The sequence below is a fragment of the Calonectris borealis genome, chromosome 18 (assembly GCF_964195595.1).
Source record: "Calonectris borealis chromosome 18, bCalBor7.hap1.2, whole genome shotgun sequence".
NCBI lineage: Eukaryota > Metazoa > Chordata > Aves > Procellariiformes > Procellariidae > Calonectris > Calonectris borealis.
The window spans coordinates 14,889,572-14,914,694 of NC_134329.1; the positions used below are offsets into that span (position 1 = coordinate 14,889,572).

Here is a 25,123-nt window from a genome sequence, read left to right on the forward strand (position 1 = left end):
CCTCCGGGATGTTGCCATCTGTCTCAGCAGCATCTCTTCTGTTCCCGTTCAACCACAGCAGCTCTCCTCTCCCTCGTTTGCCGCGTTTAAACATCCAAAGCAAGACATCTCTATGGAACATTTCTAAATTCAACGTTAGGCTGCTCTCATCTTTAACCGGGTGGGGGAATAAGGAGGTGCAGAACTCAAAATCTGTTATTAGACCCTTACACTAAAATTAAAAAGAAAAGACTAAAACCCACTGTTCATTTCTCATGGAGAATTCAAACCCTTCACCGGCATGTTCCTAGGAATGTTCTTCTGCTTGCAACAGTTAGCATCGCGGGATCGTATCCGCCTCCCCTCCCTGGAGCACCACGGCGTTGTCTCGTCTGGGGGATGAGGTGTCATAGGGCTGCACCCACCAGCGCTGCTGTCCACACGCTCGTCAGCACGAAGCTGGCTGACAGTCTGAGCACAGGGCAAGCCCGGAGGGACGGGGAGGCCGAGGTGCAGGAGCAGACCTCGTAGCCATTTTCTGAGCGGCTCTTGTCATGCTGCCCTGGTTTGGAGCGTGCCCCAGTCCTGCTGCTGCCGGCTGCTTCTGGGGAGTCGGACTGCATGTCGCTGCACACCAGCCAGTCTCTAGCGATGGACTGGGGATAACCAGGCTGGGCCTCCAGGTCACTGTCCAGCACTTTCCAGTACTCCTTGCCCCTGAAGAAGTAACTTGCACCTGCGAAGAGACCAAAACCCAAAGGCAAGATGAGCGGCGATGGGCGCTCTCCCAGTGGAAAGGGTACGGGAGCCCTCGGAGCAGCAGAGGAGCACTCCCATCCCAGCTGGGCCCCGGGGAGCGGAGGCAGATGCGATACCACTGCTTGTTGCCAATACCCTCTCTCACTGCAGGAGCACAGCGGCTGCTGGCAGGATGCTCTAAAAGATGATGCTCTGCCCGGCCGGGATCTCTCACACCAGGCAGGAGCCACCAGACAGATGGGAGGCGGGTGGTGAGATGTCACCTCTTCTATGGTGGGTCCTAGAGCAGATACATCCCCCTGGTACCAAGGGTGTGCGGGGTAAAAGCCCTAGTAAATGGTGGACACACCATACACATCTCTCAGTGGTCACCAGTGGGCAGTCTTGTAACAAGGCTGAAGAAGACCTCACCTACCTGCTAATGACCTGGGGTGCGTGCGGCTCTCCCTGGGCTCAGATAAACAACCTGAGCCTGGCAGGGCTCTGGGAACCTTTTGCTTTCGGGTGCATTTTTTCCACTCTGAACTGGGAGGTTGTGAATTCTCTAAGCAGGTCCCATGCTCACGGAGGACTCCTACCCGCATGGATGGCTGATCGCTCTCAACAGGTTCAGGAATTCAGTTTGAAAAGCATCTGGAAACGTCTCTCCCCTCTGCCTGGTTTATTGGTTGCTATTACACTGTTAGGTTGCCGGTAAATAAAACCTGCAAATGTTTTGCTGTGAGCGAATGGCTGGTTTTAAACATCTCCTGTGACAAAATTTTTGTGGTCTTTTCAGGGAGAAGAAACCACTGAGAAATCTCATCCCCAGAAAATAAGTCATAACTCTGGGGAAAACATCTCCTTTAAAAATATTTTCGGTCCACATCCTCATATATCTAGTTAAAAATCCAATGACAACAAATTCAATGAAGAGCAAACCAGCACGTATTAGGATAATATTCACTGCAAAACAACATCAACTGTGTTCTTTTAATAAAATCAAATTATTAGGCCCCCAGGATATTTTTGTTGCCTGCTTGAAATGACAACATCTTTTAGCAAGCAGCGCACGGCGCGGGGAGCTCTGGCTGGAAGCCTACCTCCCTCTTCAGCTTTCAGACACCAGAACGTGTCATCCCATCTGGGGCTGAGCAGTTTATGTCAGCAGGCTCGGGAGAAGGGGCTATAGCTCAAGTGCAAATGAAGCATTGATTTTTTTTCTTGTGTTTTTTGAACCGGCGTATGGACTCACCATCTGACCACCTCATGGCATCATCTAAAGGGCTTGGTATTCCCTTCCACAAGATGGTCTCTGAAGGGTACCCGGGATCCATCCTCCGCTCGTGGTCATCGTAGCGCCAGTAGAGATTGTCCTTAAAGAAATAAGTCTTGTCATTGTGGGCCCAGGAGAAAGCGGCGTCGATTCCTCCCGGTGGCAGACCAAAGTCCGAGATGGGCCGTGGGTATCCTTCCTCCACGTTATTGTCTTTGAAGACCCAGTACCTGTCTCCTGCGGAAAGGAAAGAAGCACAGAGCAAAATCACATTTGTTTCACAGCCGAAACCCATATTCCCCCGCAGATGAGCTGATGTTTCGTTATCTGTTGCCGTGACGATCCTCAGGACTGAGCTCTCGGCATTGAAGGATGGGGACGGGAAGGCAGCGGCCCGGTGGGGAACCTCGATCTTTGAATAGCTGCTTTTTGTGTGTCAGGCTCTCCACGGAGCATATCCCTGCTTCCCTCCTGAACTGCTGCAGGCGTGAGGGTCCCGCGACACGAACACGCCGACAGCGTTAGTACAGTTGTCGCTTTTATTGCATTTGGTGGTGGCATTTGGTTTTCCGAGCCTTTGATTTCTGCCTGATATCCAACTGCGAGACATAGAAAATTACGTGCAGCTGTTGTGGGCAAACTGGGCACTATCTGCCTGAGAACCAAAGCGTAGTCCCACTTTGGAAGAGAAATCACCACACGCGTTAGAGCCAGCTGGGCTGAAGGACCTGTGGATTTAAGGGATGTAAGGAGGATGCACAGGGGCTGCACAAATCCCATCTGAGCAGCTCACTGCTCTTCAAGTGCTCTCTACACAGCTGCCACCACCCCCGGCTCTGGCCCTACCCTGGGCAGGGCAGAAATGTCAGTATGGTTTGTTTGTTTTTTTTTTTTTCCAGATAAAAACAAAGCACAACATGACTGGCCCACAGTCGTACAAGGAATCAGAACAAAAAAACCAACCCAGATCTCTCGATTCCGATGTGATACTCTAACCACCTGGGCACCCTTTCTGTTTGTACGATGTCTCTGTGAACCTGCAGGGTCCAGGGCACCACACAACCTCTTTGAAAGATCAGGCTTTTGCCTCCCTCGATTTTCTAGAAAATCTGAAGAGGCACTTAAACACATGCCCATGTATCAGCAGCAGGACCTTGGAGGCCGGAGTAATTTGTGTGCTTTGGTTTCTGTCCAGGGATCAATGAAACAGCACTGGCGGGAGAGAACAAGATGGTATTTTATAGCTGGGAAGAAAATCTCGAGTTTAATCTTAGGAGCTAGGCAGGACTAACATACACATCACGCGTGGCCACGGAGCGCTGTGCCTCGCAGGGGCAGGACCCCAGCTGTGGCAGAGCTGTCATTTTGGCCTTATAAGCCAAATTTAGCCAGCAGCCGGGAGGAGCCCCTGGACCTGAGCTGCCGGAGGTCTGTCCGTCCCCGGCAGGGAGGGAAGGGAAGAAGGGAAGCCAGTGCCGCTGTGGGCTGCAGACCTGACGGGGAGGGTCTGGTGCCAGGCGTAAGGGCTGCCACGCTCCAGCTGGCCCCATTCCCTCCGGATTAGCGGAAAGGCAGAGCGGGGCGGGCTGCCCGAGGCAGCCTTTTGCACGTTGTTCCCTGGGGAGACGCGGGGCTTGGCACGTGCGGGGGCAGCCTGGAAGGGCTTCGGCTGTGCTTGGAAACGCGTCTGCGAGCGCAGGGGCTTGCGCGGGACGTAAGCCGTTCCTCCAGCCTTGCTGGAGGAATTGAAACCAAATTATTGCTTTCAGAAGTGCTTGGTTCAGCACTTCTGAAACCGATAATTGCATCACGCTCGGAGCAGAACGGTCGGGAGACAAAAAGCAATTTCCAGCTGGGGAGCACGGAGGGCTGGGATGTATTTAGCTCTTCGAGCACAAGACCTTTGAGAAAGAGCTGGTGCCTGCTGGGGGCTTGGGTGACATTCAGCACATGGGTAACGTCTAACCAGCACGGACGGCCAGTTCGCAGGGGACTTGGACATTTGTGTAGGAACCACGAGCTAATCTCTTTCCTCCAGTTCTCCTGAAAGAAACTTGCGAGATGTTTTTTAAAAAAAGAGAGGATTGTAATGCTTATTTTAAGAAAAAGAAGAATAACAGAAATATAATTAGCAAAACCAAGCTCTTCAAGTTTTCATTTTTGTCCCCTCTGCAGCTTCTTCACTTCTCAGCCACAAATTCTAAAAAGAGAAAAGGCTGAAGAAGGAACACAAAACCTGTGAAGTGTGTGCGTGGGTGGTTTCTGCTTTTAATTTCATTCTTGAAAAGCACAAGATTTCAGTTAGGTTTGGCTGAAGTTTTTCTTCAATGACATCTCCCTCATTTTCTGGGAAACATGACTGCTAATTTTGCCTGCCCTCCCTACAAGCCGGTTTCTCCTGGCCTCGGCTCATGGACAACAGGTCTTGGACCTGCCCGATGCTCGATGGCTGATGCTGGTGTCTCCTGCCTGCAGGATCAAACCTCTGCCAAAGTACCTTGGCAGCAGGATCTACACCGGGGAGACACACGTGCTGCCTCCAGCACCACATTCACTCTTACCTTTGAAGAAGACGATCTTGTGGTCGCTGGTTCTCTCGTAGACCGCGTCCAGGCTGTCCAGGTTGAGCGGCAAGCCCCGCCAGAAACGGTGGATCTGAGCCGGCTGGAGGGAGACCAAGTGCTTATTGCGAGTCAGTCTCCAGAAGTACTTGCCTGGAGGAACAGACTGGACATTACTGAACCACACTGCAACCCACCTTCGCCGGGGGAGATGAGCGCCGGGCAGCAGCAGCAAGCAAAGTGCGTGAGATGGGAGCTATGAGCTACAGGTGTCCTGCTTTCATGGAATCATAGAATCATCGAACAGGTTAGGTTGGAAGGGACCTTTAAAGGTCATCTAGTCCAACCCCCCTGCCATGGGCAGGGACATCTTTAACTCGATCAGGTTGCTCAGAGCCCCGTCCAGCCTGACCTTGAATGTTCCCAGGGATGGGGCATCTACCACCTCTCCGGGCAACCTGTGCCAGGGTTTCACCACCCAGCAGCAGCTGCTAGCGCTTTCTATTCCTGGCAGCCATTAGAAAAAAATCCCCTTTTTGGGATCAAAATAATCCTCCAGGCATCGCACTGGCATCATTATACTCCTGGCCGCGGTGTGAAGCTGCACCGCTGAGCCGGAGCAGGTGAGAGGAGCCTTTCATCTCCTGCCTCACCGCTCCGCACGGGACCTCCTGGGAGCCGGCGGGCCAGGCAGCGGCTGAAGCTACGCCAGGTACCAGCAGCCTCTAGCAAGAGCCTCCGGAGGAACACCCCTGCTTCTCCTCTCCCGGAGCACCCGCAGCTTCCCGCACGCAGGGTGCCCAGCCGCTTGCATATTTAGAAACGTGTATGATGTTACAATGAAACACGGAAACATCAGAGGGGTTTTTTAAAATGAAAAAAGGGAGTAAGAAAATAGAGGAGGAGGAAACTATATTAATAAAACCGGAAGGGATTGAGCGGGGGAAGGAGGCACAATTAAGGAGTTTGGTACCACCTCGAGGCATGGGATAAGCAGGGGACCTCGGTCCTGCGCTGCTCCCAGGGGCCAGAGGTAGCGGTGGTGTGAGCAGCCACGCTTCCAGCACCTGCAGCAACACTGCCCCAGCTAGAGAAGAGTTTGGCTTGGGGTATTTCTGGAATCTTTTGGGTAATGGAAAAGGAAACGGGTTTTTCCTCTTGTGGGAAGGATGCCAAATTTTCTCCTGCCGAAGGAGCCTTACGTGGGATTTCCTGAGGAGTCTTAATGATTTGAGGGGCAACTCAAAACCCAACTCTGCATCGTCTCAGGGATTCTCAGCCTGAGTTTTTGCAGCGGGCTTCGTGCTGCATTTTTCCCCGGAGAGCTCCACGCGGTGAGATCTGAGCCGGAGCAAGATGTCTAAGAGCCAACTCTCAACTTCATCTCGTATCTGTTATTGCCTGTTAGAAATTATTGCATGATATTTACATCTGCTCTTGCATGGATTCCCCAGGGGGGATAAGCAACAGAAACCAAAGAGGCGTCTTCAGATTTGTATTCAAGACACTCGGCCCTTTCCCCAGAGCCGGCAGATTGTGACACCATCTTTTAAAATTTTATGGAAATTGGATCTTAGCCTAATAATGCAGGAGGCGAAACTCTAACACTTAAACATCTGCAGAGAGGGGGTTTTATTCTAATTATAAGGATTTATATCATATTCTTGTTCTTCTGCTCCAGTTTGCCTATTTGCTCTATCTTACTGAAACCCACAAATGAATGTGGTAGGAACTGCCATAATTACAGATTCTTTTTAAGAACGTTAGAAAAAAAATAGGATTCAAATTTGGTGGCCATTGTACATCGATGGAAACACATGTAATTAAATAAAGATGATCTCTGCATCTCTAATTAGCAAGGCACTAGACAAAGCCAGATTTTCACTTTGTTAACAAGAAATACAGCTCAACATAATTCCTTCTTTAGCAGATAAGTATCTGAACTTCAGAGTACCCTGGGCTCATTTGAGACAAGGAGAGAAGCCCCACTGCTTTTGACATTTCGACCCTTTGCGATGGGCTCAGCGGGTGTGCAACTGCAGCAAGCAAGCTTTAACTTTACCCTCAAAGTCAAGCATAGCCTGGGCTGTTGGTTAGTTTAGTTGGGTTTTTGATATGCTATCAGGAAAAAGCAAAAAAATATAGCAATTAAGTAGCAAGGAATTCTTAATGCGATGGTCCCAGTCTGCCCGTGCTCATGTTTTGTCACAGCCAAGCCTGCTCACCAAAGCGTTGCGGTTGCTTGGACGATCATCAGCCCAAGCCAGATCCGTGGGGGAATTGCTGCCATCAGCATGCAGAAATATAATAAAATTAAAAAAAAAAACCCAACCCCGAATTTGTTTAAAAAGCTTGATTTAAAGCCACCCTCTGAGCTGGCAAACTGAGCAGGATGGAAACCAAGTGTAAAGTCCTGCTGTCCCGAGCATCTCGTTTTATGTGGCTGATGGGTTGAGGCAATGGCTTTCTTTAATACTAGGTGGTGATTTTGATCCCAGCGGTACCGCGCTCTCCGTACTTCGGCTGCCTCTGGCAAGATTGCTGCACGCACCATGCAAACACACACACAGGCCAAAGTTGTTTTAAAACTTCAGGAGTCTGTAGTGAGGCAGCTAAATCAAAGCAAGCGGTGTCTCCAAAGTGCGGAGAACCCACCGTTGCCTTCAACACGACAAGCCTGGAAGCCCTGGGGAGCTTCGATCTGGTGTCTTCGTGGTGGGAGAGGGAACCGGCCGGACCAGCTCAGAACAAAATGTCCTTCAATGGAGGGAGCTCATCACTGGAGGTCATTAAAATCCTGCCCAAGAGGTGATGTCCCTCCTTCTTGGTGCCCAGGACGGTTTGGTGGCAGCGATGGGGGCTCCGAGGGAGGTGCCAGGCTCTGGAGGCAGCCGTGCAGCTGGCACCCACTGACACTGGCCTCTTTACATTTGCATTTTGGCCCACAATAAATATAGCCAAAAATAGATACCGAGATGGATTTCTCTTTAGTTTTCATCCTTTTTTTTTTTTTCTTCTCTGAAAGACAGACAGCCAGTCTGGACGCCAGTTCTTATCTCTTATTTTCCCGTCTTCGCTGTGGCTTTTTGGAGCTGGCATCTGAACAAATACCGCAGTGGAACAGCCTCCGTATTGTGCTCCCCCGAGGGCACAGACAACATCGAATCGAATTCTCTGGAGCCCTTCTGCCATTCTTGCCTGCGACCCGAGACTCGCACTGTGATACCTGGATGGGTTGTACGTGCCTGGATGCTGCTCCTGATCCCTGGAGGAGATGATTCTGCTTCCCTGCTGGATGGCTTTGGGGTGGCCAAATGGTGGCCAGGGATGGAAAGAAGTGCCCAGTGGGCATTTTTCTATCTTGGAAAGATGGGAAAGAAAGCCCACGGAATCCAGCTTAGAGGGGCTCTGTACAGCTGAGGAGGCACCGATGGGATCCTCGTCGACAGCCGGGCACCCCGGGGACACACTGCCAGCAAGTGTTCGCTGACACAGAACCAGATGACTCTGCAATCGCACGCACATTGTCTTTGGGCGATGCACAGCAAGCAGCATTAGGGAAGGTGAAGCGTGGGAGGAAAGGAAAGTTGGAGGCATCCAGGAGAAAAGCAGTGGAGAGCTGTTGTTGCTCTGCTCATCCTTGGTTCGACCCAGATTTCGACTTTGATAGCGCAAATATCGCATTTTAGTTCTTCACTTGGGCAGTGCGGTGCAACGGATCAGAGCGCGGTACAAAGTGCCGTGCTGGATCGTCACCAGCCCGGCCACTTCAGAGGGGTTAAACCCCGGCTCCCAGGCAGCCACATGGACACGTACCTGCCCTGGTGTTGGGACACACGTCCCTCGTGGGCACCACACCAGCCATGCACCGCAGTGATGTGGGCAGGTGGGTTTGCCTCCACTGGTCTCTCCTTCCTAACCACGCGCCAGACCCCCAGCCTGCCATCGGCTGCGTGGGCACCTCCTCCACTGCGCTGCGAGGGACAGGGTGGTTTCCTTCTGCCCCGGAGGCAGGATTCGCATTGACATTAAAATTTCCTTATCATTCATCCTCAACCTCAGTGGGCTGATTAAAGGTCTTGTCCTGGTTTCAGCTAGGATAGAGTTAATTTTCATCCTAGTAGCTGGTGTAGTGCTGCGTTTTGGATTTAGTATGAGAATAATGTTGATAACACACTGATGTTTTAGTTGTTGCTAAGTGGTGCTTGCACTACTCAAGGACTTTTCAGCTTCCTGTGCTCTGCCAGGTGCACAAGAAGCTGGGAGGGGGCACAGCCAGGAGAGCTGACCCAACTGGCCAATGGGGAATTCCATACCATATGACGTCATGCTCAGTATATAAGCTGGGGGGAGTTGGCCAGGGGGCAACAATCGTTGCTCGGGAACTGGCTGCACATCGGTCGGCAGGTGGTGAGCAATTGTATTGTTCATCACTTATTTTGTATATTCTATCATCGTTATTATTTTCCCTTCCTTTTCTGTTCTATTAAACTGTCTTTATGTCAATCCACAAATTTTACTTTTTTTTTCCCGATTCTCTCCCCATCCCACTCGGGTTGGGGAGTGAGCGAGCGGCTGGGTTGGTGTTTAGCTGCCGGCTGGGGCTAAACCATGACAGCCTAAGCCCTTTGATTTGAGCCAAAAGGAGCCAGCGGCATGCGAGACGCCTGCCTGGGTCTGCGGGCCCTACAGCCTGCAAACCCCGCGCCAGCTTAGCCTCATCACCCGCCTGCAACTGCTGCTGCAGCGTTGCACTGTCACACCAACGTCACCACAGGGTGACGCAGGCAAAGACCACCGGCAGCGGGCGCTTACCTTTGAAGAAGAAAGCCTCTCCCCGGATCTGGGCCACCGCGTCAAAGTGAGTGTTGCATCTGTTGGGCACGTCCCGCCTGAGCCTGCGGAGAGATGCCCAGGTGAGCCCGGCCCAGGTGGGCAGCGAGGGGCCGTGTCCTCCCCGCTATCCCCCATCCCATGGACCACATCCCCCCTGCCCCCAGAGCCCTAGCAGAAGACTGCGTCCATCTGTCGCTCCTCACGCTCAAACCCAGCCACGTGCACGGGGATTTCCAAGGCGAGCTTGGGCAACGCTCAGCCTGAAGACAGCTTTGTGGCAGACATGCTCCCTGGGCCACTGGAGACCATCGCTGGGAGTCAAGCGAGGACACGCTCCACATCTACCAGCTAGCGTAACTGGTGAGGGCAGAGCTGGCCTCCCGCTCCCTGGCGGCACAGCGCAGCTCGGCCGGCTGCCCCCGGGCAGCAGCAGTGGTGGATAAAAGCCAAGCAGCATTTTGCTCCAGCAGCTGGGGACATTGCTGCTCCAAGGCTGAGCTCCAAAACGCCAGTGAGAGGTGACAGAGCCACAAAGCAGATGAGACCAAACCCAGGGAGACGATGCCACATGCGAGACGATGCCATGTGATACATGGTGAAAGCCACCCTGGCAAGTCGCAGCTGAGATACTGAGCTGCTTTTAACAAGGTGGGTGGAAAGGGCACAGAGTACGAAGGACCGAAAGCGCTACAAAGCCCATGTGAGAAATGATGATTGATGGAGGACAAGGAGAGGATGCTGGGAACATGCACAGAAAAGCTGCTGTGGGTGACAGGGAAGCATAAATCTAATTTGCTGATAGAAGAGTTGGGCTGGGCTGCCAGCAGCAGCTTCACAGCCCTCTTCGGGCACAAAACAACAGATGTGGAGGTGAACCCCGTCCGCCCTCCCAGTCACACACAGGGCACGAAGAAGGGGTTGGCACCAACAAGTGTCCTGCTCCTCCTGCTGCCAGTGCCAGCGATGGTCTCCTACAGCAGCAGGGTGAAATGCTCTCATGTTTCTAGGTCAAAACACGGCCATACGGAGTCTTGTGGACAAACTCCGTTAGAAGCTACACGGGAGGAAAAATAACTAATGGCATTCAGCACGTTCAAGGAAAAGGGTCCCTTAGGACCCTCGTAGCCTTTCTGCAGCCCCTGCCAGCTGGGACACCTCCACCAGGAGCAGGTGCTCAGCACCCCTCTACTATGGGCATCACACCAAGCAGGGCAAAGTGGGGTGAAGAAGGTGGTGAGGTGGGAAAAGTAACTGCAGCACGGAGATATTTTTTCAAGATTAGATTCTTCTTGGTCCCATTACTGTAGGAATAATCCGACGGTTCATGCTTCAATCCTGTTATCCCCTCTTTGCAAACGGGACATTGAGGCACAGAGAGATGAAGTGACTTCCTCAAGGTCACACCCCAGAGCGGGGCAGACCAGGAGGCGAAGGTGACCTGCTCCATCTCTGCTGCTCTCGCTTGGGGCGCTCCTGGCATCTGGCAAAAACGTGTGTGACCATGAACTGCCTTTTTGTTCAGTGTCCCTTCTTAACTGTCCTGCTGCCCTGGGAAGTAAAACAATTTGGTAACTCCAACGTTTATTAATGAGCTAGATCCAGAACTTCCCTTAATGAGGACATGCTGGTTGCTTGATGACACTCAGCGTAAGCAGTCCTTTGCCAACAAAAACCTGCGTTGGAGTCAGGCTATCCGTCTGCTTGTTCCAATATTCACCCCCACAGGTACATTAGGGAGTTGCTCACTGTGGAAAGGTTGAGGTAAGTTATGCTTGCACAATTCAGGATACTGCAGAGGAAGTTTGATTAAAATTTCAGCAAGGATGGGTTCACATAAGGGTGATGGGGACAAATTTCCATTAACGCGAGTAAAATTTTGAGTCTTAGGGAAATGCAAAGCATCCCAAGATGGTACAGAATTTCTGGACATGCCTTGAATGATAAAAATTAGCTAAGGGATAGATAGCAACTATCACTTGTTCCTGCTGTTAACCACTTCAGTTGTGGGCTGGCCGGCCAGTCTCCACACATACTGCTTGAAAAAAGCCACAGCGTATGCAGGAGGTGATCAGGAGAGGTGAGGAAGAAGGGGCACTCTGTGTGTGTGTGTTTTCCAGAAGACAAGAGGTCCAGAGGGAAATACCAAAGGCAGAGCGAGCAGACAAGACACTGATGCTTAAGTGGAGCTTCACTACTACATGTCCTTTGCAGGAACATCAGTGACAGGTGGAAAGAAATGAACTTGACTTACGGGACAGTGGAGCGGTTCTCTGGCAGCTCTGGCAGGAGAGGGTGGTCATCAGTTTTGCTTACTTCAGGTTTGGCTGTGGGGGACACAGATTCCCTGACTCCTATGCGTAAAGACAAAGAAGCAATAGAGGGGTACGCCATCCTCCCCACACCAGCTCCACTCACCCCAGAAACCAGCTATTTCAGCGCGGGCCGAGGCAGAAACGGGCCGTAACCGGGTGAGGGACACAAACTTACCGTAGAGTTGCCAGATTCGGACTTTGTCCTCGTAAGGTAGGTCATACTTCAGAGGATCCCCCACTGGACCTTGGTAGTAGGGTCTCATGATAGACTCTATGGCAGAGATGTGGGTCAAGCCAATGGCGTGGCCAAACTCATGGACGGCTACAGCAAATAGGTCCATCCCATGAGCATCTGGAAATAAAGACAAAACTGAAATAAAAGTGACTACATGCTGATTGTGTTTTGGGGGTTTGGGTGGGCTGTAAGGGCTGTAAGAGAAGGTATAGGTAAATGTTGGATAAACTGGGGAAAAAAGCTTTGGAATAGGTGAAGTTTGAAAACAAAATTTTTCTCCAGTTAGAAAAAGGAGACTGAAGTGTTTCATACAAAAATGGAAAGAAAGCCAGACATCAGCCCGCAGTGAGTCCTCAGCCCCACACAGGCTTGGGGATCGCCCCGCTTATTCCCAGACCCCTGATGGCACCTGAGAAAGAGCTGGACAAACAGCGGAGCCAGTGACCTCGGCACAACCATCCGTCATCCCCGCTAACTGGCGGTGCAGGAGCTGGGCCAGAGCAGTCGTCTCCTGTACCTCACGTCTGCCCTGCAGCGGCTGCAGGCACGGTCTTTGTGATACCCAGAATACCAAACTTCTGCAGTCACTAGCCAGAAGCTCGTCAACGCCTGCGATAATGAGCAAAGCCACGTGCCAAGGAACCGGTGAGCGCCCGGCAGTGCCCGCTTGCCCACGGTGCTCTCCTGGGCTTTCCCTGCCTGCACAGTCCTGGCATCGCACGCTGCTGCCCTGGCCAAATCCACCACGAACACCTTCCTGCACCACACAAACGCAGAGCTGTTCGCCTGCTCATTGGCCACCAACCCTGCTCATCGGCCAACTGCTGCCCTGACAGTTGGGGGCAGAAGGGGCAGGTGACCACGTCCAGCTTGTTTCCGGAGGACTCGCCCGTCTTCTCCCCTTCCACACCTTGTGCTGGTGGGGCTGCAGCTCCGGGGTCTGCTCCTTTAGATCCTCACACACCACGCTGGGCATCAAGGAGACTTTATTGAACATTGATACCTCTTCTAATGATTTTTTTCCTCAGTTGGGCTCTCTCTGCTCTATTCTCTTTCCCGAAATTTCCTTATTTGCAATCCAACCCCTAGTGCCTCACACCGCACCCACACACAGACCCATCCTTCTAACGAAGGGTCCTCCCCAGACCCTCAGGGCAGATCTCAACAGGAGTTAATGTCTGCTTCCAAACCTCCACCACTGCTGCCAAAGCAAAGGAAGAGCTCATACCTCAGGAGCTGCATGGGACTGATCCTGCTCGGTGCATTCCCACCACCCAGCTCCAAACCGGCTGGGTGAAGCACCCGTACAATTGCTGCCCCTCGCTGCACAGCAATGCCCTGCAGAGCAATAGCAGAGGGCGGCAATGATTTTAAGTACGGTTCTCACCGTTGCAAGCATTGTAATAAAAAGGCAGCGAGGTTGGAAAGCCGAGGTCTGCGCGGAGCCCCACGTTCCCTGAGCCGCGCTCGGGGCCAAAGGAGACGTCGAGCAGAAGCAGTCGTGGCTGATCCTGCACAGTCCTTTGCGCTCCCCACTGGGCTTGTGGTGTTGGGGGGGATATTTTTGTTGAATTCTGCTTTTTCCTTGATGACTGTTATTTACAGTATCTGTAAACAGCCAGGATTTTTATAACCTGTGCTGTTTTCCCCAGCACTAGGAGAGAACAAGACATATGCTTTCTGACATTTTAATGCCAAACTGACAACCTTGGGGATATTTTTATATCACCTACCAAGTTGTTATTTTTGAATCACTAGGGAGAACAGAATAAATAAAAGATGAAGCTCGGATAGCTCCGAGACCTTCAAAATAGAGGGCAGCTTTCTCGCCGTCAGGCTCATCCCCTCGTCCCTCGGCGATGCTCGGAGGGATCCTCCCTGCGGGGCCGCCAGCCCTGAGCCCGCTCCTCCTCACGAGCCTGTTTCACGACGAGCGTTCCCAACCACAGCTATAAAACGGGCACCACTCCTTACTTCATCACATAACACGTCTGCTACAGCAAGCTACCAGACCTCAGCGCTTGCCTCTGCCCTGTCTGTCTGCAAAGCAGAGCTGCTGCTTTTTTTCCTTCCCCATAAGACATCGGTTGGGGCCGCACAGCGTCATGAACCCAGGAGCAGGGTGAATCCTGAAGAACCCAGACCTTTAACCTTAACCCCAGACCTCCTCAGCACGTCTGGTGAACACTCCTGCCCACAAACACTCAGCGGGGATGGACGGAGGTCAACCAGTGGGAAGGGAGGAGAGAAAGAAGGTATTAGCTGGTTTCAGAGAAGGCGATTAGGTCTAAACGAAATCATTAAGCTGAGGCAGCGGGAGCCCGCTGGGAGGCTGGCGGAGGAGGTGGCGTGACAAGTAAATTAGCAGCTGGCGACTGCAGAGGAAATACTCTGTCAAAACGTGCCCGACACGAAGGTTGGGGACCTGATCCCCACAGATGGCTCGCGCAGCTGAGGAACACTCGCTTCTGAAAGTCCCTCTGCTTATTAAAACTCTGCTCTAGCCAGACGAGATGAAATAAAAGAAAAAAACCTGTAACTCATAACCATCCTGATGTCAGGTAACGGACACGAGATGGCAGGAAAGATCTAGCGTTCCCAGGGGGCTTTTTCCCTGCAGACCACAGAGCCCTTTCCAGGCGGGTCAGCTAATAAATATGCTTTAAAAATAGGAAACCGGGGCACGTGGCAATGAAGCCACCCAAAAGGTGGCAAAGTCAGAGAACACAGTCCCCATTCCAGAGCTCCAACAGCCGCACACCCAACCCCTGACCTTCCAGGTCCCAGAAGAGGTGGGGACTGGGGGTGGGCGATGGGGAGCTTTGCAACTGCTGATAGGATGGGGAGAAACAAAGAGATATCCTTGAGGCTTCCAGGAACATAGCAGGTCCTCGACGCTGGCTGCTTTTGTTTCACTAGCAAGGCTGAATGGGGAACCAGAAGAAGGTGTTGGGACCTGCAAGCCCGGGGTGAAAGGCTAAACCACTCTAGCCACCAGCACAAGAAGAGGGAAGCGGGAGCACATGCGTTTGGCTGCAGCTCTCCCACCCCAACATACCTGATGATCGGAAGGTCCAATACTCATCATCATCAAAATGGGTGTCTCCTGCCGTGTGATGGTCTCCAGGGAAGAAAGCATGTGCCACTGTCCCACCAGGTCCATCAAAGGGATAGCCATCGTTATGATCTGCCTTGGAGAAGTCTATCTGGATGTCGGCGTTGTTACCTGCCACTTCGTGGAAATTCAGCGGGGTAATGTCGCTCCAGACCTTCAGGGCGTAGTACATCAGGGCTCGGACTGTGTCGTGGCCCAGGTGGGACTCTTTCGGGAAGGTGCGAACTCTGAAATAAAGAGGCAAAAAAGAGGATAGGACAATAGCACAAAAGATCTTCTCTGGGACTACCAGGAAGGGCTCTGCAGGTGCGGGGTGCATCACAGAGCCTCGGTGAGGCCTCCAGAGCTCTTAGCGCACCTCCAAAGTGCGCCCACATGGTTTTTAGATGTGTATTTAACTCTGAATCACATCGGTTCCAGAGCTACGAGGATTTCAGAGACTGAGTTTGGGTCCTCTGGCAATACTGAGCCAGTCTTGCCCGCCAGAGTGTGAAACACCCCGCGGGTGTGAAACACGACCAGGACTTGAGTCCTGGTACCCCCCGATCCCAGGTGGCAGTCAGCCTCAGAGCCACACTTCATGCACAAACTGCTGTTAATGCCCAGGACTACTACCCTTGCCCAGCCTTGGAAATACCAACGCCATGAGTCCCTTTCCAGAGCTTGCCCATTTCTTTCTTCAAGCTCCTTTTCAGATCTATCAACAACTATTTTCTCACCACTTATTCCTTCCGAGTGCAACTCAAATATACAAAGATTATTGACTTCTGAAGCCTTTGCACCACACACAGGCCCATAAGTTTTCCTGCAACAAACAGCAGGTCATTCCTCATTCTTATTACACGCAGACAGAAACCCAGTATGGATTTGCTGCCTCCATATATTTCCCAGCACGTCTGCTGGAGGTATAAAATATACTCTGAAACCAGTACACTGCCAGCAACCTCTGAGACTGCAATCCGTAACAAGGAGAAAGAGGAAAAGATGCATTTTATGTAAATCACATTCAAAATGCCACCAGCCTCTTGCCTGCAGGAGACAGGCCATCTGATGGAGCACTGTAGTTGAGAAGCTCTTGACTTGCTTCTTGGTAGCAAAAGCATCGATGAGCGGGGGCTTGCGACACTACTTCACACATCGCAGGGCTATTAGGGTTTCTCTGTACCAGCACGGCATCGCGTGGTCCCCAGCTCTGCCTTGCCCTGGAAGAGAAGCCAGGTGGGACGAGCCCTGTGCCGGCGTTTGCCCTGCGGCTGCGTGATTCAAACCTCCCTTTCGCTCTGAGCTGGAATGAAAAAAAAGTCAACGTTTCCCGTAAAACCAAACCTTGAAAAAGAAATCCTAATATTGTTGATTTAATAGAGGAGGTGAAAAGACAAAGATGCAACAAGGCACCTCGGCCTCTAAAAGAGTATGTTTAGATAATCTTTCATTGACAATTTTGACAAAATTAAACACACTCCAGGAAAATGTACTGTTGACTGAGTAATTATTGACAAAAGCCAATTCTGCTGGAAAATTTCTGGCCAGCTCTACCCTGGTAATAATGGATACTTTATTTCATGTGTACCAGCACACCAACCAAAGTGTTCATGAAATATTCATGGCTTGACAGATTTTTAAAGGCTGAAATAACAATTATGATCACCTCACTTGCCGTCCTGCATAATACAGCTGGGAGAGCATCACTCAGTATTACCCTACTCCCAGCACCAACTGAAGTAATGACCTGACTAAACCTCTAGAGGTAATTACAGGTGTCAGAAAGGGACATCACGTCACTCAAGCTCTTCCTACGAGTAGTGATTTGGGTACTGGGAGACACCATGGATCAGCGAAGGGGAGTAGGAACAACTCGCTGACTGAGGTTGGATGCTTTTGCTTTCCCAAATATTTGCATATATCCCTTGCCCTCCGCGACACGCAGCCCAAAGTGGGTACCACCTCCTGCCCTGTGCAAAACTAGCGAGGGTTAAATCCAGGACAGAACAAAAAGGGACTCATGAGAACAAGCAGAAATCTCACCAACAGGTTCTCTGAAGAGTTTGGGAACCCCATCCTAGAGACGGTGGGAATGAGATGGGTGGATCAGGCAAAACACATCACAGCCAGATGAGCAAATACCGCTCGTATCTACGCCTTTGCTATCTCTAAACTATTCTGGGCAAAGAAAGACCTTAACTACTAAACCAAATGAGTTAGCATACATGTAGGATCAGATAATTCTTGTAACACATGTAAAGAAGATAGCATGGAGGTACAAACAGTATGAGCATGGGATTAGAAAAGACCATTTTCTGGCAATTTTTAATTTATAGAAGAGACTGTGACTGGATGCAAACCTCTACAATACAAAAAAAGGCCACCTGGTTTGCAGATATTCTTTAACTAGGCGTCTTCATCTTCCACAACACTCCTCTGGACTTGGGTAAACACTTCGCTGCTTTAATCTCTACTGAACAAGTAATTATATGTGTAAAACACGCCATGTTTAGTCCAGGAGTTATGACCTATCTCCAAGATGTTGGTGCCTAGGGTACGGACTCAGATTCGGGGACATCATCTGCTCTTCCCTCCTCAAGCCCCGCTCAGTCGCGTGAGCTGCTTTCCTTTTCTTTTCCTCCCTTTCCAGCTGCAGAATGAGGATAATAAATCTGATCTTCCTTGTAAAAAGACAGTGGATAAAAAGCCCTGTCTAAAGAGACAAACATTATTAACATTCATCCCAACCCCTGACTCCAGAAACATTAGATTAAGGCAGAAACAGTATCAATACTTATTTTGCTTCTTATAAAAGGTCCTGCACCTCTGAGCTGACCCACATTTTATTAGCATGCTGCAGGTATAAGTGAAAAATCCCCCATCCTTTATTCATTACCATCATTATTTTTCAAGAGAATCCCATCAGGGTTTTTCAATTCAGCATCTGATTTGATTGCCAGAGCTCTCCTAATTGTTTTCAATGAGATTAGGAGAAGCCTATTATGCCGATAGGATGTTCGTCAGCATTGCGTTACCCAGTTCCACTGAAAAGGAGGCACGTTTCTAACATCATGCAGATACACACAGGACTAAATAAGCTTCCTCCCACCTTGATTATTATTATTATTCGTAGTAAATGGTGCTGAGGTACCCGGCGGAGAGCAGCGCTCCTTCTTCTTGGATGTTAATCCCTCCTGAGACTCCCCTTACAGAGCTCCAATCGCAGGCAAAAGCCTGATGTGAGCAATTGGAGAGAAACCTCTCCCCTGCCAAGCCACCGGGAAGGTGACGAGGACTGGGCTGGTCAGTCCCCCTCCGGCCACCCCACCAACATGGCCCTCAGCCCCCCGCAAAGCCACACGCTGGGACACCCCGAGGAGCATCTGTCCCCATGGCGGATGGGGCTGCGTGAGGCAACATCAGCTACGCCGCTTGGAACAGCGGCTGCCGAGCAGTACACGGTTGTAAGTGCACAACTGGGTGCCGAGGAGAACATCTCCACTCTGCTTTTAGGGCTCACCCAGGGCAGCGCCGCCACGCAGACAAATGAAAGCTGACCTTCACCCGGCTGCTGCCAGTCCTTCACATGTCCCCTGAGTCCCCTCCTTCGCTTGTCCCATCCCAGAGAGATTTTGGGTCCAAGCTGGTTAATAAGTAGAGGCCGGAGAGGGCTGATCTGCCTCTGCTCACTATTGAGGGGCACCCACACCAATGGTTATTTTGATTTCTGTGTTCCTTTTTGGTTTTTGTCCTCCCAAAGACAAAAGCAGAAGAGTATTAGTGATGTATGAGAAATCAATTGCTGGTTAATGAAAGCACTCCTTCACCTTCTGCAGCCCTGAAACCACAGAGAAATAAAATAAATGCTGATAACTACCAAACACAGCAGGCTAAGGATTGCCTGATAAACCCAAATTGATTTTTCTGGTGGGGGGGAAGAGGGGACAGATGAAAGAGTGGATGCTTGCTGCCGTGGCAAAGGCGCTTTCCCAGCCACCCACAGCCACCCGCAGCACAAGCCGTGGCACGGCAGCCCCGATCCGGTGCTACCCTGACACTGCCGCAACGCCCCGATGCCGCAAGAGGAAAGCGGTGGGGCTGTTTGCACCCTCCGTTGCACCTCTCCCAGCACTTGGCAAAAATTACCCAACATTTTTGGGTGATAATCCTTCTCCTGCCCTTTAATACGCACATAACGCCAGGCGGCTCCCTGCAGCCCAGCAATGGGTGCCGGCATGGGAACAATCCATCCCGGGGAGAAGAGGTGGGTGAAATCAGATCTCGGGCTGCGAGAGGAGCAGCTGCTCCGGCGGGGGCTGCCGGAGTGGGGCCACCCACCCCAGCCACCGTGCCCCTGCGCTGCCGGCAGATACCAACGTGGCAACTGCCTGCGCTCTGCTCCAGCCGCTCGGGGCTTTTCCTCCGAGGGTCCCACATGCCTGCGGTGGGAGCGTTATGAAGCCCGAAAGCAGCTCCGCAGCGGGGGGGAGACACTCCTGCCCACCTCGGGCATCCGTCACCCCCAGGCAATGGGGGGCTCAGCTGCCTGCAACCAGCTGGGCTTGGGCTGGGAGGTCCCCACGGTGGATGCCACCGATTAGAGGAGGAAAGCGGGAGGATTGGGTCCATCGTGGGGATGGGAGCGTGGTACTGGGGGTTACCCCGGCTGCACCCAGCGGTACCTGCCCGGCAGCCGCCGCTCCATGCCTCAGTAAATCCACATCCCAGCTTAGGCGGTGGCACACCTCTGCCGCGGGCACCTCGGGATGCTCACGGCGATGCCAGCAGCGACTGACAGACGTCACTGCTCCCCTGCCCCTGCCTTTGCTCCAGCGCCCCGTGTCCTGCGAATCACAGTTTCAAAGACTGCAGCTTTGATGAAGTGGCACCAGGGACTCGACCTTAACTAAAGATGGATGAAAGTCAGCTCAGTTCAGCACCGGGCTGAGATTTCAGCAAGAAAAAACCTGGGAAATTTAGAAAACTGAGCTTCGGCGGCTTCCCCCTGCCCCAGGGAGTTCAAAGCAGGCAGAGAGGGGGCATGGCCCTAACGCTGCATTTCCCATGACTGCAAGGAGACGGCGAGTGCCCGGAAAGAGACGGAGATGCTGGCTGTGAACTCCCCTTCTGCGGGGCATAACCAGAAGCAATAAAGCAAAATTAGCAAAAGAAAAACCAGGCTGCAAACACGAGGGGGAACTCGCTGCAGGCAGCTCCCGGAGCCGACGCCAGCAGAGGGCATCCACAGCACGCCGCTCCCCGCATCCCAAATCTATCCCACTGCCACCTTATCAGCTTACCTAGTGCCCTAGTACCTATGTGCAATGCAGAAAAAACAAAATATAATTTAAAAAATTCCCATGAAAAGAAGATTTATATGCTGTAATATCCTGGAAACTTCCCATGGAGATGAGGCACAGAAGACATGCGTGTCTGATGCTGTACCGGGATGCTCTGAGGCTGTACCGGGATGCTCTGAGGCTGTACCATGGGCTGTGCAGGATGCAGCCTGTTCTGTTTGGCTCGCTGAGCCCTCCCGTCCCACAGGCTGGCTGTACTCAAGGGTAAAAAGAAGAAACCTGAGCAACCTGTACGCCTACAAACTTTTGTTTGCCAAACGCTGCCTTCTCCATCAGTGCAGGTGCCTATCCCGAGATCATCCTTTCGTACAGCTTTGCTTACCCGTTTATTCCAGCCTTGCAATTGTTCAGGTTTTTCTTCAATTTTTAAATGCATGGCATACTAGAATTTGGTTGTGTTCTCTTTTTTTAAAATCTTCAATCAATGTGTAAAAGGTAAGTGTGTAAAACTTTATGTCTCTATTGGCAGATTTTCACGGCAGTTTCAAAAAAGCTATTTTAATCTCAAGCGTTGGATGTAAATACTATGTTGGAGTTTCTATAATGCTATATCCTTCTGTTGGCTTATACAACCTCCAGTTATAAAATACAGCCCTTTCTTGAACAAAAGCCAAGATCTTGGAAAGGATCAAAGAATAAAAAGCAGAAGTGAGTTTGTCAGGAGATGGATTTTTTTATGTCACACATATAAAATCGTCTCAGACCTAAACCCCTTTTTATGGCAATCTTTGCTGCAGCATCACAGTGTCCAAGGGGGGGAGGCAGGGGGGGATATGCCGGGGCTGTGTCCACCAGAACAGCCTGGGACTGCGGACGCTGTGCCAGCACGGCCGGAGACCGGGCTCCGGACCGCGCCACCCAGCCACCGCGCCTGCCCCACCGTGGGACGTAGCTCGGGTTTGTCCAGCCCAGCTTTGCTCGGAGGAGCTGCCAAGGTCAGGGCTGTGCACAAGCCATCCCCCCTGCACCAGCTCCGGCAGCTCGCAGGACGCCAGGGCAGGTTTTATTGTTTCACCCAAAGGGATTTTTTCCTCTCTGAAATACAAATTTTATTCCTCTTACCCATCAAGACGGGGCTGGTCGACAGGGGAACAGGCTGAGCTTTTATAACGTGGGTCACTTCACTACGAGAAGCCATCCATTAGCCAAAATTGTTTCTTACTGAAGCTGAATTATATTTATCTTTTCTGAAAATAAGGTCTCAGGGGGATGTACCGGAACATGGACCAAATCCCGGGTAAGGCCACAGTTTCCACACATGTCAACAGCGACAGCCAAGTTGAGATTTGTTACTGCAGTGGGAGGTGGACTCGCTCTAGGGACTATGTCAGGATCAAAGAGAAGCTTATGATTAAGAAGGAGATCTCTCCATAGCTTCCACATGCATTTTCAGGATAGTACGAGCATCTTGTGGTGCTCACCTTTCTTCGGCTGTTCTTGGAGAACAATTGCTGCAGCACACGGTCTTCAAGGGAGGAAAAATGAGTCCCCAAAAGCCCAAGTCTTGGTGGGACAAGGGACAGCTTGTTTGCAAACCCTCTCCTGCAGCGTGACTGCAAGGGGGCTCTGGAAGTTGGATCTGAACTTCTGCAGGTTCAGAGCGACCCACATGTGTCGCTCCTTGACGTCAAGGAAAAAGACTCCCCTGTGGCAAGGGTTAGGAGAAAAAAAGTGACTCTGTTACCCAGAAAATGCTCCCAACCCTTGGGCTCAGGTGGGGCAAGAGAAGAAGCCCGAACTGTGCTGGGCCAAGTCTGTGGCAGCTGCTTGAGAGAGCGCAAATGAACTCAAGAGAAATGATGCTCTAACCGCTGCACTGCGGCCAAAAGCTCCCAGCTAATCTGCCGGCCAAATCCACACCGTTCCCAGCCGATGGCCAAATGGGACCAGAAAGTCAAGGCTGGGATTGGCAGAAGAAGAGTTTGAATAAATAGTCTGTGGGGTCCTAGGAGCACAGAGGGACACGTTTTAGCACATCACCCTGAAACTCATCGCAAAGCCGTATTTAGCCCAGGTCTGCGTGGGGTCAGCCCTTCGCTGCAACATTTCCATAGGGGAGGCTGAATTCCTACCTCCAGGACAAGTTCCTTTTGCTCCACTTGGTGACAGCCTGCGTGAATCGCTTCCTCCTGGTCTCCGCAGCGGCGAGGTCGGGCAGAGAGCAGCGAGGGGTCTTCATCAGCTCCAGCGTGGCTTCGTCTGGGGTTAGGAAAAAAAAAATAATAGAAATCATGGGAATGGTGGGTTAAGAAATCCCAGGGGGGACAGGGAGAAGGGAAGTGCTGGGGATGCAGCAGCGGAGCAAAAGGCAATGCCCAAGAGCCCGTTGGAGCACAGCACCGGCCCCAGCATCACCTGTGGTGACACCCATGGGGTGCTCAGCCCCCCCCGTGCCACGGTTGCACCCACCTGAAAGCTCATTTCTTCAAAGCACCCCCCAGCCGGGGCTGGCAGGAGGGGAGGGGACTCGGCACCCACGGCCGGGGTCAGGCGCTAGCCCTGCGCTTAGCGTTAACGGACAGTTTTACTGATTTCAGCAGAAAATGCAGCAGGTGACCTCTTGCGTGAGACTTTACAGATCTCAAAAACTTGTGTGGAAAACCACCTGTGGCCGGCCTTGATTATATTTTAAAACGTAAATTTTTAATTATTCTGTTTTATTCTCTCTTGCTGAATTTCCCATTATTCCCCCGGCAAAGCAGAGACGTTCGCACGTAAATAAACTGTATGTCTGTTCAGCTAGGAGCTCATTTGGAAAACGTTCATATTCCTTCTTACTTAACTTTTGCAAGTGAATGAAAGCTTAAAGCCCCAATTCTCATCTGCTGAAAGGCAGACAAGTTGTTCGTTCACCCATTTTCTGTGCTGGCTTTGCCTCTTTACTTAAACACTTTGTTTTCAGGCGCAAACCCCCACGGGTGACCTGCCCCGGGCAGCCCCCAGGCCTGTTTCAAACACCCCCTCCAAAAATGAAAACACAAATGCGTTTGAAAGGCCGTCCTTGCTCCCGGGCCTCCTGCAGCTTGTGATAAGGTGGAAGAGAAATAATTGCACGCGCTCAATTAAGAGCGGAGAGGGAAAGTCCCAGCGATGGGATGCGGCCAGCGGCTGCTCAGGCGGCAGCGGCTCCGGGGGACCGGCGGAGGGCGGTTGGGGTGCCAGGATGGACAAAGACCGGCCTGCTAATTAGCAGCTTCTCGTTAATTCTGTCCCGAGCAGCGGAAGCAAGCTGGCCACGCGGCGGGAGGTCGCGGCCGCGCGGCAGGGAGGGAGGGGGCAGCAGACAGGCGCCTTCCGAGGGCCGGGATAATGCTGGCTTTCTCCTTCCCTCAATGAAGGCATTGAGAGGAACGACCCCAGGAACTTGTGTCGCTCCAGCCTGGCCTTGGACTGCTCCCTCCCAGCCAGATGTGGCCACCACGTCAGGCAGAAGCCACCCATCACCCTGTCCCGCTGGCTGTCGGGGAGGGTGACGGGCTCTCAGCTGGCCGGGGGTGACCAGGGGATGTCCGGAGCTGCTGCGGCTCAGCGAGAGCCAAGGAGACCCTCGCCAGCTCCGCAGGCACCTCGCAGCTCCACGCGCCGCGGGCAGGAGTGAGCAGCGCTGGGGTGACGCGACACCATCTTCCTCCCTCCCCTGCGCTGTGCCCCAGCGGACAAGAAACCAGAATATCTACATACACCAATTGGGAGGCTTAATCGGGCTTTTTGTTCAACTCAGTGTGATGCTGCAATTAAGGCTTTGAACGGGACAACCTATCAGCCTTAGTTTCTCTGTCTTTTTTTTTTTTTTCTTGTCTTTTTTTCTTCTTTTTTTTTTTGAGCGCACCAAGAGCTATTTTAAGCTACTTTAAGCACGATGGGAACCCCATGGGTGTGTGGGTCTGGTGAAATAATTGCTTGCCTCCGGTTCTTGAAAGCACAAGGCAACAAAGCACCTGAGCCATGTAATTACTCTTACAGCTGCAAACTGGGCTGGGTGTAACAGACTGGGTATGTTACACCCGCGTGAGCTTTTCCTGGAGACGATGCTACTCCACAACTCGGCGCCAAGTCCCCTCTCCTCCCTGGATCTGCAAGGAGCCGTCCCCACATTCCTCTGCACCGGGGAGAGGCGGGCTCACGGGCCACTCACCTAGGACCCCCGTCGCCTCGAGCCCCCCGAACCGCTGCATGGCAGTGATGGCCTTGGTGAGCTCCTCCTGCGTCTGCAGTTGTCCTGTGACGGGATCCGGAGGAGGCAGATACCCAAATTTCATCAGCCAGTCCTGTGAAACAAGGAGAAGGCGGGATGAGAAAAAGAAAGGAAAGAAATATAGACGCAGGGAAAGATGCTCCGAAGGTGCCGTCCTTTCCACTTGGAAATACTTTTCCCATTTACATGTTTATACCCGGCTTCCCCATCGCACTGCGTGGTCTCTGCTAACAAATGGACGTGTCAGGACGGATCTGTACACATCACTTCGGGAATGGGATCCGGCGACCTTCACGCATTCCAAGGGTGACATCTAATTTTCCCACCCGGCTGCAGACCATCTTTGATAGCGGCGGCAGCGCGGCCCCAACCCGAGGGTCAGATCCTCCCCTCGGACGCTGGCAGCTCGTAGGGGAAGCTTGTTGCAGAGCTGAGCGCAAGGAGAGGGGAACAAAACTGCCCGTCGCGAGGGCCAGGCAATGCCACCTCCATCGGGACCTCACTGCCAGTGGGAGCCCACGGGGGTCTTGGGGA

General features: G+C 52.0%; 1 protein-coding gene across 1 annotated transcript; it reads right to left on the reverse strand.

Annotated features, from left to right (window-relative positions):
- Window positions 1–360: 360 nt before the first annotated feature.
- On the reverse strand, window positions 361–24,610 carry MMP17 (matrix metallopeptidase 17). The gene is made up of 9 exons (XM_075168109.1): window positions 24,530–24,610; window positions 22,467–22,593; window positions 14,996–15,279; window positions 11,878–12,054; window positions 11,642–11,741; window positions 9,370–9,452; window positions 4,555–4,707; window positions 1,973–2,230; window positions 361–715 (listed from the first exon to the last, which is right to left on the reverse strand). The coding sequence occupies exons 1-9, from the start codon at window positions 24,567–24,569 to the stop codon at window positions 387–389; spliced, it is 1,551 nt and encodes a 516-aa protein (XP_075024210.1). The 5' UTR covers window positions 24,570–24,610; the 3' UTR covers window positions 361–386.
- Between the last annotated feature and the right edge of the window lie 513 nt (window positions 24,611–25,123).